Source organism: Gasterosteus aculeatus, chromosome 5 (assembly GCF_964276395.1).
Source record: "Gasterosteus aculeatus chromosome 5, fGasAcu3.hap1.1, whole genome shotgun sequence".
NCBI classification, from domain to species: domain Eukaryota; kingdom Metazoa; phylum Chordata; class Actinopteri; order Perciformes; family Gasterosteidae; genus Gasterosteus; species Gasterosteus aculeatus.
The window spans coordinates 6,756,470-6,770,206 of record NC_135692.1 but is presented as its reverse complement, the minus strand read 5'-3'; the positions used below and the strand labels follow the sequence as shown (position 1 = coordinate 6,770,206).

Genomic DNA, 13,737 nt, shown 5'->3' with positions numbered 1-13,737 from the left:
ATTATCACATGATGTTCCCTTTTCTATTCAGTGAGTCACAAACCCACTGGTCTAAAGAACCCCCCCCATCACCTTTCCCCTTAGGAAGGATCAATAAGCAGCCAAAAAACAAGGGTTTAAAATATTAAACATTTATTTTAATATTACCATAGAAACGTTCTTTACAGTGACACTTGTTTCAGGGTTACATCACAGTAAAGTGCAAGGTTCTTCTCTCGGTGGAGACGGAAGCAACTTCAGGCCGCGTCGCATCGCCGCGCTCGCTTTGTCTTAAACCGTATAAAAACTATTCCGCTTGACAAATACACCGGTACCTTTACAGAATAAATATACATTCAAATCAACATAGAAAAATAACGACCCCAAAAATGACGTTTTACCCCCCATCCATCTTCTTTCCCTCTAAAGTCTCCTCGTATTTCAAGTGTTAATGGCATCATCGGAGGAACCGAATAAGCTGGGGGAGTAAAAGTGAATGTGTGTGTAAAGGATAGAGAAGGGGGGGTTTAGCCCTAAAAGCTCCACAGACAAAACAACAAAATGGTGCATCGTCAGGCACTTTGATCCCTTGCGGCTCTGCTGCCACACAGAGACAGTTGTCCTCTGCGTCCTCGGGGCGGATCACATCAGCCCCCGTGTCCACGGGGCGAAAGGCGTTCGGGCGGTTTTTATTTTAAGTCTGTCGATCTGCTGGTCAATTGATGTGTTCACTCATTTGATCGGTTATTGGATCGGTAATGTGCTATTTATGCACATTAGTGCATTTCAGATAGAGAATTTCTCAGTTAGATTTACAAATATCTCATATCTCATTATTGAATTATACAAGGCTTGAACACTTGTACTAAAGTGCATCACAAGATAAAAGCAATCATTGGGGAAGAGTCTGAATTTTGTGTGAGAGTTTAGTATTTTAGTTTAGACGTAGTAGCATCACCTCATGTTTCAGAGATCTGACTTCAAAAGGAAGATTATCTTGCTGTTTGCATTATTGCATAACTACTATTACAAAGCAATTTAAATAAATACATATAAATGACATATCGTTTAGCTGTGATAGGTTAGTAACTGGACGTTTATATACCAACATATTGATATCTTTTATCGCGGTCTAACTCTACTAACAGGCTGCCGACAGCAAATACAGTACAAGCACATTGTTTCACATTACAGTCATCTGGTTTCTTGATTTCGGAGACAGCAGCCAGAGACCTCCGTGTCTCCCTCGCTCGATGTGCACTTTCTATTTGAAACGGTGTGCTACTTAATAACAAGTGCATTCAACTGATGATGGTGGTCAGCTACAATTGTCGTGTGAAATGTGCAATTGAACGCTTGTTTACTTTGCTCAATCTGACTTGGCAAATTGTGTCATTTGTGCCGACTGCACAAACTAATAATGCACCAGCGGAAAGCAAATAGGAAGACTGAAGATAACACGGATGGACTAAAGCAGGGCACCATTCATACAAATAAAAGTAGAAAAGGGCTTAATGAATGTCGCATGAGGAAGGAAGACCTGAAGAAATGGGAGTTTTGGGATCTTCCATCCTGCGTACAACCCGTCTGTCAGTGGTCTTTTCCACCCTGAGGGTACCGAGTAGTTTGCTCCTTCCCGAGCGAGAGGGAATAAAGGCACCAACGCCGCCTACGCCCAACCGCCTATCACGCACCGTGGTTAGCGTGGCCCCGCCCCCTCCTCTCCCATTCAGACGTCACGCGTCAGACCTACTGGCCCCAGTCTCTGAAGAAGCCCATGCGCACCCTCGACTCTCGGAAAGTCACGGTGAGGGAGTTGAGGGTGACGTCCGTGACCGTCACCTCCCCCGGGCCGCGGGCGGGCCTCCAGGCGCGGCGCGGCGAGGCCACCTCGTGGGGTCCGGAGGCGGGGCGGCGCTGGTCCGTCCTCTCCTGTCCTGGGTGAGACAGGGAGAGAAAAGACGGAGGAGGGCAGAGACGCCGTCGGACAGTGATTGCATCAAGCCCAATCCTGTGTGCGCGGTTATTGAGTTAACCGGCCTGCGTGCATCGTCTCCGCTCTGCAGGACGGGATGTACGCACAGAGCAGGCTCTCTGGCTGCAGGAGCAGGCGGCCCTAAGCGGCCCTCGGCCTCACAGTCGGCGCGCCACGTCGCCGTTTGGCGCCTCACCTTGCATTTTACTCCCATCTTGCAACACAATCAATGCCTATCGGCTTAAATTGACATGCACAAACACATTTTGTAAGGAGTTTACAACTTATATTTGATCAGGATGAAGGAAGCGCCATGTGGTGTTTTTCTTTTAAATGCGCGCCGGGTGAAAAGAGCCCGTGCACGTCTACAAGGCTCACGCGCAGTCAAGTAAACTGGGTCGAGCCGGCGATTAGAGTCCACCGGCTGACCGACTGACACACTTACCATTTACAGTGCCTCCACTGTTCTCTGTCTTCTGCTTTATAGCTTCTTCTTTCTCCTCCTCCTCCTCCTCCTCCTCCTCCTCCTCTCTACTTTCTACATCTTCCTCCTCTTCCTCTTCCTCTTCCTGCTCCTCCTCTTCCCAGTCCTCGTGCGAGGGACTCGGAGGGTCCGAGTCGAGGCACGTGTACTCTCCATGAGCCGGCCGCCCCTCGTCCCCGTCGTCGGGGGGCAGGGAGCGCGTGAGGGAGAGACGCAGGCGAGGCGGCGGCTGCTCGGGGGGCTTGTGAGCGCTGCGGAGATCCATGGTGAAGACGGTATCCTGGATAGAGATCCAAGGGAGGACGACGGGGAAATGTTAGTTGGATTTCAGTGGCACAGTTAAAAATTCTGATTGACTACAAGGGGTGATAGAAAGAAAAGAAACCTAGTTTTATCAAGTATAAAGTAACGCATGGCAACTAGACAAAACTTTCACGCTTCAATTCTTGTTTTTTCCATTGAACGCCAAACTTTACCTGCAGGATGAGTCCTTTGGCTTTGGATCCTTTTCTCTTGGGCCCCAGAGTTCTCTCTCTCTGCTCTCTGAAATGGACCAGCATGCAGTTTAAAAAACAGGGACACGGCATTCTCTGACCGGGTTAAGAGCGGTATTCTTAGGCTCTTCAAACACTGTTTGTGTCGTGGTCTTTCATTGGATATCCAGGAAGACAAAGCGGTCCCATAACAGTTCCCTGAGGAGCTCCTGCCCCACTGGTAGCACCATGGAACACCTTTTTTCCCTCATGTGTCCCTGCTTCTTCAGCTTTTATCATACTGGAGGCACGCTAACAGGTACACGTGTTCGCCAACAAGGCCAGTGTCAAAATGCAAAAGCCTTACTTCTCTTCATAGGCCTGCACCAAGCGCTGGTCCAGAATGTGCTCCTCCGGTTCCCATGTGCTGTACCTGCGAGAGGTCGCAAGAATGGGTTTGATCTGTCAATGCAGGGTTGACCAACGCGGTTGGTGACAGCCGGAGCATATTAGAACACGTTTGTGACGGTTACATGTTCTATCAGCCCTTCAGGTGAAATTGACATACTTACTTTGGAGGCCAGCCTTTCCACTTCAACAGATATTCCACATTCCCCTGTAAAGACACGCCGCGTGTGAGTGGTATCAGACAAGAGGTTCATTCTGCAGTCTCAGTACTATCATCATTCTCCCAATGACACTTTCTTTGCAGATGTTGGCGATCCTACATGTCTCTCTTTGATATATACTTTTTTTATCCTGCGGCAAGTCAACAGACAGTGTGGTACAGTACCTCAGACCCCTCAGATTGGAGTTCGATGAGGGTAGTCAGGCTGCAAATACCCCATCACTGGACCCAGTATGAAGGTATATTTTGCAATGCAAGAAATTTGCCCTCAAAACTGTTTTTTTCTTTGCATAATACAGACGCAAATATAGCTTCATAACCTTGCAGGGTGGTTCATCTCGCTGATGGTGGGCCGGACGACAGTGATAAGTTGCTGTAGGTCACATCGCATCTCTATTTGATGTCTATATTCCATCATATTCTTGCTGTTGATTGGAGCGCACGTGTAGGAGGGAGTTTCATGCCATCAGACAATATCCGTACTTGAGCGATGATGTGAAATGTCCAAGTGTGTTTTCCTGTTACAAGCCGGGGCCACTCAGAGTGAGTCATCCGTGGTGGTGACGTCACCCCAATAACAACTTCCAAGCTCTCAAAGCTATTCTCAGCGGGTAAAGTCGCCCCTTTTCCCGACTTCAGTTTCCCCTTTTACAGGAAATTGGCTTAAAACGAAGAGGCCACATCCTCCATAAGCAATGTAGGTTCAACTGTAAAGCATCCGTTAGGGCAACTAGTGATGAAATGTCACCTGTAAACAGAAATATAAGGGTTGAACCTGACATCCTATTAGTGAGTATCAACGTGAGCTGACATGTTTGACACGTGGATGGACAGATATTGTCCACTGTGGTTTTAACATTGGCCTCTGTATATTCTGCCTACCAACTTTCACTCTATACCCAATTATTCATGAAGCTTAAACTCAAACCGCTGATCTTTTAGACAAATGAGAATCGGGTGGATCTCAATCGTAAACACCAATAAAATAGAGCATTAGTGGCATCCTTCTGCTCCCTGTGATTACCTCATTTATCAAGCAAACACGCCACATGCTTACTGAGTGTGAGGATCGCAATGATTTCACATACTTGCTAAATTAATTATTTTCTGTTTTGGGTTGGTGGCAAGATGAGATGAAAAAAACAAAACAATAGTCCAAAGTAACTAATAGTATATTGCAGGATATAAACCCATCACAGAAGCAATAAAAACTACTCGGGTCAGGATTTCAAGCTGCGCAACTGCATCTGTCATCAGCATATATATATATATATATATATATATATATATATATATATATATATATATATATATATATATATATATATATATATATATATATAACGGGCCCACAACGTCTGCTTCACCGCATCGTTCATAACACCCATAATGCCCGTTTAACCCAACACGTGCCAACACATGCGATGACAACACCTCCACCCCTCACCTCCTCCCCCCTCTCCATCACCTCCTCCCCCCTCTCCATCACCTCCTCCCCCCATACCGGCTGACTGGGTCGTATTAGGTTCACCTTTTTAACTCTTTTCCTGACGATCGACTCCACGGCGAACACTTGCTCTCCAATCGCCGACAGCTCCATGTCCGCGCGCGCCACGACGCTTCCGCTCGTGACAAAAGTGACGGCGGCTTTCTCCGGTGCTGACCGCGCTGACGTCACCCGGTTGCGTCCCTCCCTCCGGGCGGCCGGCGTGTGCGAGGGCACGTTTGCCGACTCGCTTCAGAGGGGTCAGTGCGCGCGCCCCGTGACTTCTACAGAAATCTGCGACACATCTGCACACCGCTTTGCGCGCGCCCGACCCCCAGAGCGCGCGCTCCCTTCCAAGGACCCGCTGGCTGCTCGATCTTCACGGTGATGATGGACACCGACAATAAAATACATACTGTTACAGGTACAAGTAGAACGTATCAAGAACGTCCCTTGTAATTGATGCGGGCCTATTATTATTATTATTACAATTACATTAGTACCACTATCGATTGCAGTGTTTCACAAGATAAATCCAATGGGTTTGGGATACTTTTGCTTCATAATGCTTAATTCAAATTCACCTTATGGAATAAAACCACTCGAAAAGCTTTTGACAAATGACCCCAAGCACACATTTATAGGGCTCACAAGCCAAACATTATTAAACCACTATATATTTCACAATAGTATTGTATTTTGAATGCTTCTCATATTTTATCTATGTGTTATGTTAAAAGGTGTAAATACTTAAGTAAAAGTGCGAGAACCTCACAATTCTACTTGAGCTGATGTGCTGAATTACTTTCCACTACTGACCAGAAAAGGTTGGACAAAAAGAAAGATCGATCCATTCGGCTTCGTGTTCTAAAGAGACACCTTCAATGCAAATAACGACACATTTAACACGCACACACCGTAGCTTATACATAAAGTGCCAATAAAAGCCTTTTTATTTCTATGCAACAAAAAAAAAAATACAGTGACAATCAGGACTCCTTAAGTAGGATGAGCTGGATGGATTGTCGTGGCAGAAAAAGCACACATTGAAAGTGATTGTGCGACACTCGTTGCGATGTGAGTCGGTCCAAAAATTCTCAGTGAATTAACGGCAGCCTCTCTGATGTGTTGATTGTGGGTTCCCTCGGATACGATACGACATAAAAGGCCTGCAGATTTTGGGTGGGAATCAAAGTGCGTCATTTATAAATAAGACATGCGCCGTTATGAAAACATGTTATCTTTATAAAACCATACTATTTCAAACACATAATAGTAACATAACGTAAAGCCCTTAGCTGCAAAAGTGAACAAATTATACTTGAGGAGCTTCATCGGTTTCTGTTCTACAACTTGGTGCTTTGGAATAAATCTCTTGAAATGGCATCAAACTGCACAGCGCCTCTTAATCTTTCAGAGGAACCATTCTTTCTTTTTATGTAAACAAGTTAAGGCCAATATTGTCTTAAAGAGACAATACATACAGTATTAACAGTTTCCCTTAAACTGATAGATTTGAAAGCTACAAACAGTGGAATCTCTCATAAGGCTCGTTTCAAACCGCCCCTCGCCTCACTCCCCACCTCGGCGTTCTCCTTTTCATCCCACATTTCCTCCTCGTCCCCTCGTCTACGCGAGGCACACCGCTCTCCCTCCTCGCCAACGGACAACCTCCCTCCGCTCAAAACTTCTCACACTGAGAGCAGACGCTTAGGGACCCCCTGCCGAGGGGCAACCGGGGACTCGCTGTCAGACAAGGCGGGTCCTGCTCCTGTGCTACGGGGGGCTGCTGTGGCCCCTCTGGACCGGTGTGAAGCCGTGAAGAATACCACAGCGAACACATATCCTCCCCCCCCTGTGGCGCGTCCTTATTCTGCACGTTGATGTGGTGCTTTTTAACATCCACTCATATCGACCGTTTAGATTACAGTTCAACTCAAAGATCATTTGATATCCTTTTTTTGGCGTTAAGTTCCAAAGAACCTCAAGCTGTAAAGTAAGATTTCAACAAACCGTTACGTTCATTAGGGATTAATTTCACAATTAATCAATGTCAGTAATGTCAATAAAATGTCAGACAATTGTGATGAATAAACATCACAACGTTTCATATTGAAATAGCTTGTTTTGTATGACTTGTAAAAGCCAAATATGTTTAGTTTAATATCCCAAGTGAGAATTTTGGCAGATTTCTTTGTGTTTACAGTTAATAGATTCAGAATAGTTGCTAAGTTTAACACTGGAAGGAAGCTTGAACAGCTACATTTCCATGGCAACTGAGTCGGATTAGACAGGTGATGACTTTGAAATGAGACGTTTGACTGTTTTTTTCATTGATGTCACTTGGTAACTCAAAGTACGCCCAATTTCTGTCATTTAGTAAGTTTGATTTTCTCAATGATTTAGACAACAGGTATTCTTATCGCCATAATTTGACTGATCTAATGTTGAATGTGTATCATTCCACGGAATGACAGAATACGTTAGTATTGCATTACTGCCTTCGATGTCAAACACTCCTCATTCCTACTAAGTAAACATTTGAACAATTTACAAAGAAAGCTGGGTGAAGGATGCTCACTCTCTCCTTGAGAGGAAACGAGGGATAGCATCCACTAGATGGAGTGCTTAACCAGGGCGTTGCATTGCTGTGTTGCATATAAAACTGTTGCGCGTGTGTGTGTGTGTCTCTCGGTACAGTATAGGCTCAGACTGTGTGTTTGCTTAGTGGATGAAATACAAAGTCGGCATTGTGATGCATCACTGATTTTGACCTGTGATATGAAAAGAGGGGAGGAGTGAGATGGAGTCACACCGAGGCAATCAAAAGGGCACGCTGTGGTGAAAATGAAGGAGGGGGGTAACTGACAGACGGGGGGGGGTCAGGTGAACATCACGATGGGAGCAGGAAGGATCCCCAAGGGAGACGGCACATTAACTCAGCAGTGAGCTCCCATGGCTTTGGAAACTGGTACAAAGAAGATGAAAAAAAGAAAAAACGGACATTGAAAAATAGTCAATATATATATATATGTAAATGTATATAAAACATAATAGCAGAAACATAATGGTAACGTCTTACAAGTCTTAACTGCGCTGTGAGTAAAGTGTTTGCTTCCTTCATTGCTTTGCATCCTCTCAGATAAGAGTCCAGCAATGGCTGTGTAAACAAAACCCCAAAAAGTGGGACAAAAAAGATCTGCAACTGTGCGTCCATGCGATTGGCTGTGCACAACTTTACTTCCTCTCCCGAAACATTCCGTAATTGGCCCACCCTTGGCCCCCGATGGCTGCCTCGACCCTTAGCCGTCAGACCGCCATGCTTGTTGTGCCTCCACTTCCTCTGAGACGACCAACAGGAGTTCACAGTTCTTCCCTCGCAGCTGCTGGCGTAGAAACTTCCTGGTTGTGATGTGATAGGATAGGTAGATAGGACAGCCACAGTTATGACGAGGAAGGGCAAGACCAACTACTCTCTCGTATCAATTTCTGTAAAAAATTGTTATATATATATATATATATATAAACAAACAAAATGGCAAACTCTATAAACACATGGGCAATATTTAAAGCGATTAATGTGAAATTAATGCAACAGAATATTTTAACACGGTTAATGTACGTTTGCGTAAATGAAAGCTGCAGTCAGTTACATCAAGATGGAGAGAGCTTTTTGCACACAGCAGAGGAATTACTCAGAGGGGGCAAACGTAGCACTTACACCACCACTGTGATAAGTTAGCTGATAGGCTAAGCTAGCTGCTATGCTACTTCCATCTCAACATCTAACGTTACTCTGCGCGGCACAAAGTCTGCAGAGGACCACCACTGTGTCATTAAAAGAAGCTGTGGGGAGATTGTTGGCACACAAACACAGTTGAAAGTCAATTGATGAGGAGTTGAGGGCAAAGTGCACGAGGACAGGAGACAATATGTTCAACGTGTTCCACCCGGTGGAATTCTGCCTTGAAGATGATGTGTGTAGTTTTGTGTTTAAAATAACATTAACAATTAAACAACATTGTCTAAAATACAGGCTTTGTAACACTCATTATTTTTAAATTTTAGTCTTTAGAAGAAAAACAACTATTCATTAAAAACAACATTGTAACAACAACATTCATTAATCGCCATTAATGAATTTCAAAATGTGCGATTAATTAGTTAATTTTTTTATTCTATTGACAGCCCTAAAAAAAAAGTTATGTAATGTTTTAAAGTTGCTGGTTTATTTCATGGCCACTAGGGGCAGCAGAAACTCAAGATGAACACGATTACTTTGCAAAGCAGTTGTGTACAGTGTGTGGGCCAATGTTGAAGAGGACTTTTAGCTCTCTTTTGGGGTAAATATCGGGCTAATAAGCTGTTAAATGATCATTGGAACAGAAATCAAAATAAATAAATAAAATAAAATATCTTTGCATGGTCCATAGGCGTAAAGTAGAATTCGTGGCTCTGGAATATATCTAACAAATAGGAGCCAAAGTGTCTTTTTAAGGTCTCATAAAGGGACGCAGCCGTCATAGTAGGAACGGGCGAAACGCACGCACGCAGACGCACACACAACCTCTCACCTGAGCTCATCCGGGCTCCCGATGGGTTGAGGGCCGCGCAGCTTGGAGTCCAAGTTGTAGTAGACTCCCCCCACCTCTCGGACCCCGATCCAGTGCTGGCGTTTTAGCGGCAGCCGGAGAGGCCCCCAGCGCAGGTTGGACGGCATGTTCAGGATGAAGCCCGTCACGTTGGACAACTCGATGCTGCATACATCCCTGGAGGAAGAAAGGACATTTATTGTGGCAGTGAATGACTAAATGACCATTGATTATTTTCTCCGGCACACATTAGGGGTGAGACGTTTTAGAAACACTATTGTGTAGAAGACTTTCAATCCAACAGAACAATCTGAATGGTGGCAATATGCAAAAGAAAAGTCTCCACTACAGCTGGAGAACTACTGAAAGTAGCAATTAGATCTTGAAGAATTTATCATACACTAAGTATATATTGCACTTTGTGGAGCCAATTTAATTAAATTATTTTACGAATAAAGCAACATGTATCTTTCAATCCATTAAATGTCAAACGGCTGGACACACCGTGGCTTCAGACAGGCTTATCAAGACAGTATTTCACAATAGCTCTCTCAGAATAATGAAAACATAACTAACCTTCCCTAAATCTTCCTGTGAGCCTCTTTGTCCAAATGATGTTGTTTATGTGTAGCGTAACGAGCGCACGCCAGCGATGTGAAGAGGATCACATGAATTCATTGCCTTGATGTATTCACAATGTGGCCGTATCATGACCACAAGGAGGTCAAAGGTCACAGCTAGATTACAAACAACTCCTATCCAGAAACTGCATCTCTACTGAATATTTATAAATGAAAAAAAACATTCAAGTTTTATTCAGAAGCTTATCGGTGGAATCACGCGTGCTGCATCAGTCAGCATCTGCGTGGCGGTTTTGTCGCTACAAAAGGAGAAGCTTGGAGTTCCTGTTTGGGTCGAGACAGAGTAACGGGAATATGGCTCTTCTGATTCACCTCTTTTACTGGTAAAAGTCTGTTGTAACAACAGGGTGGAATAACTGTTGGTGAGGGGAACAGGAATGCTGATGAAACGGCCGCTTAGATTTTAAACTCTGGAATAGCTGACTCATCACAGAGATCATTAAGACACTGCTGATTAGGTGTGTTTGGGAGGGAGGGAGAAGCCACGGCCAATGTTTCAACGTGCCAGCAGCACCGAGGCAGCGTCATAAGTACGTCTGCACCAACGTACAGAGCAGCAATAACGTGCGCTGTGATTGGTCGACGGGGCAGCGTGACCTCAGTCAAACAGAACGCTGGCAGGCAGATCTTAGCATTCAGTCAGCGTGAACAGCACTTTTATGCTTTTACATCAGCTATCGGAGTGTTGATCTGTCTTTTGTATTCTTTTTATTATATAGCTGATAGCGTTCCCTATGATGTAAATAAATTGAGTGTTTTAGTGTCTTGATGGTTTGCTTTGTTGTAAATAAATGAGACTGGTTCTCGAGAGTCATTGAGTTAATCACATTAATTTGACTATATGCATTGTTCTTTGTTTACCCAGCATCCCATCACGACGCATTCATGCAACTGCAGTTAGTGTATTTGTCGGTGTCCTCATTTGATTTCACTTTAAATGTTAGTGTTATGTGAATACGAAACAAATAATAACCTGTAACTGTGGCGTCATACTGTCCTCCAGCTACCTTACAGTTCCTAGTGTCATCCCCAGCCCAACACACCTTCTTTTATCCCACCAGACTGCCTCAAACCCTCGAGTCTGCAGGGCTGCCATTATGACGTTCACGTCATAGTTCCCGTTTCCCAGCATGCTCTTCTTGTGAGGTGTCACCAGAGTGCCGGGAGAAAGCCTGCAACGAGTTCACGAGAGAGATTCAACAGGTCAACCCACGCACGCCGGTTGAGTTGGTGATGCAGATTGGTACGGCGGCTGCCCCACCTCTGGTATATCTCCTGCAAGGTGTCCCTGCTGAAGGCCGCCCCGTCCTGGAAGACGTTGTTGAGCGCGTGCAGGGCGCACAGCTCCCTGCGCTGCTTCTCGTGGTAAATGGCCGGAGGTGTCAAAGAGGCTTGAGGAGGCAGTGGCGCGGGGCGGGAGGAAGAGGATGAGAGATCCTGATGCTGCTGAGAATCCGTGGGATCCCTGCACCTCCTCTCCTCCGCTCCCACCACCAACTCCCCTCCCCCCCCTCCCCCTTTCTGCTTGCTGATCTTCCAGCGCATGCAGGCCAGCTCATGCAGGCCGCCCAGGGCCTTCCCCTTCCACTCGCCAGCTGGATACGGAGCGCTTCCCATCCCTCGACAATCGCCACCACCGCCACCACTGCCGCCGCCGCCACCTCCTCCAGCTCCACCACTACCTCCACAACTACTGCCTTCAGGATGCTACGTCAGCACCACGACAACCATTGCCATAGCAACCTCTCAGCCGCTTGGAAGAGAGGAGCTTTTCAGTCCCTGTGAGCGGTGGAGAGGGAGGGGTGGTGCTGGCGGTGGTGGTGGTGGTGGGGGGGTCGAAAGGTAAATGAGACCTGTGGGTGTTTAACACCTGCTCTGTCTGAAGAATAGATGTGCGCAGAGGTCAACGGGAGGGAGGGGTGGGGTCAAAAGAACCGGGGCTCGAGAGGGGATCGCCAGCAAAGAAAAACCCTCCAGATGCTCACAGACGAAAGGTTACTCCTCCACCACTACGGCAGTGTGATCATTCAAAGTGCTCTGTGTGCGTTTCCTCCTCCATCTTCTCAGTGTGTGTGTCGACGGCTCTTTCCATCTAGTCACTGAGCAAGCTTGGCGGTTCTTTCCATCACTGCTGACCAACAACCAGCACGTGGCGCTGAAAGAAAGAGAGGATCAAGCTGTATATTCATACTCTACTGTTTGTGCATAGTCCAGTATTTTAAAAAAGAACCCCTACGGTGATGAATTCCCACCACAAGTTAGTAAAGCCTAAAACGTCATCTAAAAGAAAGAAAAAATGATGGGAGGGGGGTATTGTTAGCTTCCACCACCTCCTCTGGGTCAGCAAACCCCAGAACGAGAAGCAGGTAAACATTTGCAGCAGTCTGGATAGAGGAAGCAGCCTGTTCAGTAAGCTAGCAGAAATACGGCAACAGCTATGAACAAAACAAGCGCGCACACACACGTAAACACACGCGCGGACACAAACACACGCAAACACACACAGACACGTTAGAAAGCCCACGGCGCGTTAGCGGTGATAGCGGCTGTTACACTGTGAAACCAGAGGAACCGGGAGAGGAACCATAGAGGAACCCTAGAGGAGCAGATATGTGGCGACAGTCATGTGGCTCCTCTGCGTGAGCGTGTGTGCGCGAGCCGCTCGGCCGCCCGCTTCCTTTAACGTCTCGTTACTCGCCGTTTTTCTCCGCCGGACCACTTACCCGCTCGCTTCCGCCCGCGCGCGTCTCGACCGGACTACTTTATACCGGTGAGTGAACTGGATCCTCCCGTTCCCGTTTCCTTACAGGCTGCTCGGTCCTTTGTCTGTGCCAAGCTCTCCCAAGGATAGCGCTCTCTCTCTCTCACTCTTTCTGTCTGTCTCTCTCCCAGTCTGTCTCCGTCCTCGCGGACATGCGCAGTAGCGTCCTCGCGGCTCATATTGCCGTCACCGCCGCCTGCGTCAGTAGTCCCTCCCTGCAGACATTACTACAAATAATCAGTGTTGGGCAAGTTACTGAAAATGAGTATTTACTTACAGTTACTTCTTTTAAAGGTAATTGAATTACTTATCAGTTACTGTGTATCAAAAGTAATTAGTTACTCTGGAAAGTAACTTTTAAGTTACTTTTATGTCTGCTTTTTAAATGTAATGAATATAAATAGGGCTGAACAGTCAAACAAAATAAACATATTTTTTAGACCTATTTATTGTAATCAACAGGGCAACAGGCCTTCAAATCAAGCAATAGTATAAAAGTCCTTTTTAACTTAACTTAATACAAAATAACTGTTTCAGGCATTTGCCTGAAGGCAACTGACTCGACAGTTGACAGGATGCATCTCATCTTCAACATAGCGAGCAATCAATCTATTCAGCTCTGCCCGGTTTATCGGCTGCACTGCAGTCCGTGTAAAGTGGAGCCGTGGTTGTTTGCGTGGAGCGGCGGCTGCAGTGTGGTATATTGGATCGAGCACTC

The 13,737-nt window shown here is 45.9% G+C and overlaps 2 protein-coding genes across 5 annotated transcripts; both read right to left on the bottom strand.

The window, feature by feature from the left end:
* Positions 1-115: 115 nt before the first annotated feature.
* On the bottom strand, positions 116-5,354 carry cbx7b (chromobox homolog 7b). 2 transcript variants are annotated; one of them, XM_040176777.2, is made up of 6 exons: positions 5,071-5,354; positions 3,484-3,527; positions 3,279-3,344; positions 2,915-2,981; positions 2,400-2,718; positions 116-1,916 (listed from the first exon to the last, which is right to left on the bottom strand). In XM_040176777.2, exons 1-6 carry the CDS (start codon positions 5,137-5,139, stop codon positions 1,729-1,731), a joined length of 753 nt encoding a protein of 250 aa, XP_040032711.2. In that variant the 5' UTR covers positions 5,140-5,354; the 3' UTR covers positions 116-1,728. The 2 variants fall into 2 exon arrangements, with proteins under 2 accessions (XP_040032711.2, XP_040032710.2); XM_040176776.2 differs by having other exon boundaries at positions 116-1,911.
* A 594-nt stretch (positions 5,355-5,948) lies between these two features.
* josd1 (Josephin domain containing 1) lies at positions 5,949-13,261 on the bottom strand. Of its 3 annotated transcripts, none has more exons than XR_005712266.2 (6): positions 12,982-13,261; positions 11,520-12,413; positions 11,302-11,430; positions 9,600-9,794; positions 8,108-8,427; positions 5,949-7,993 (listed from the first exon to the last, which is right to left on the bottom strand). XR_005712266.2 is itself a non-coding variant. In XM_078102826.1 (6 exons), the coding sequence occupies exons 2-5, from the start codon at positions 11,873-11,875 to the stop codon at positions 8,328-8,330; spliced, it is 780 nt and encodes a 259-aa protein (XP_077958952.1). In that variant the 5' UTR covers positions 11,876-12,413; positions 12,982-13,168; the 3' UTR covers positions 5,949-7,993; positions 8,300-8,327. The 3 variants fall into 3 exon arrangements, 2 of the variants coding, with proteins under 2 accessions (XP_077958952.1, XP_040032713.2); XM_078102826.1 differs by having other exon boundaries at positions 8,300-8,427; positions 12,982-13,168; XM_040176779.2 differs by lacking the exon at positions 5,949-7,993 and having other exon boundaries at positions 8,037-8,514; positions 12,982-13,168.
* Between the last annotated feature and the right edge of the window lie 476 nt (positions 13,262-13,737).

Bases quoted from the DNA above. Each gene is read 5' to 3' on its own strand.
- cbx7b (XM_040176776.2), bottom strand. From the start codon at position 5,139: ATGGAGCTGTCGGCGATTGGAGAGCAAGTGTTCGCCGTGGAGTCGATC. The intron at 2,982-3,278 runs GTAAGGCTTTTG...GGTCCATTTCAG, and splicing joins GTGCAGGCCTATGAAGAGAA to AGAGCAGAGAGAGAGAACTC. The intron at 2,719-2,914 runs GTAAAGTTTGGC...ATCTCTATCCAG, and splicing joins CCAAAGGACTCATCCTGCAG to GATACCGTCTTCACCATGGA.
- josd1 (XM_078102826.1), bottom strand. From the start codon at position 11,875: ATGGGAAGCGCTCCGTATCCAGCTGGCGAGTGGAAGGGGAAGGCCCTG. The intron at 11,431-11,519 runs GTGGGGCAGCCG...AACTCGTTGCAG, and splicing joins TTGCAGGAGATATACCAGAG to GCTTTCTCCCGGCACTCTGG. The intron at 8,428-9,599 runs GTGAGAGGTTGT...CATCACAACCAG, and splicing joins GGGAGCCCGGATGAGCTCAG to GAAGTTTCTACGCCAGCAGC.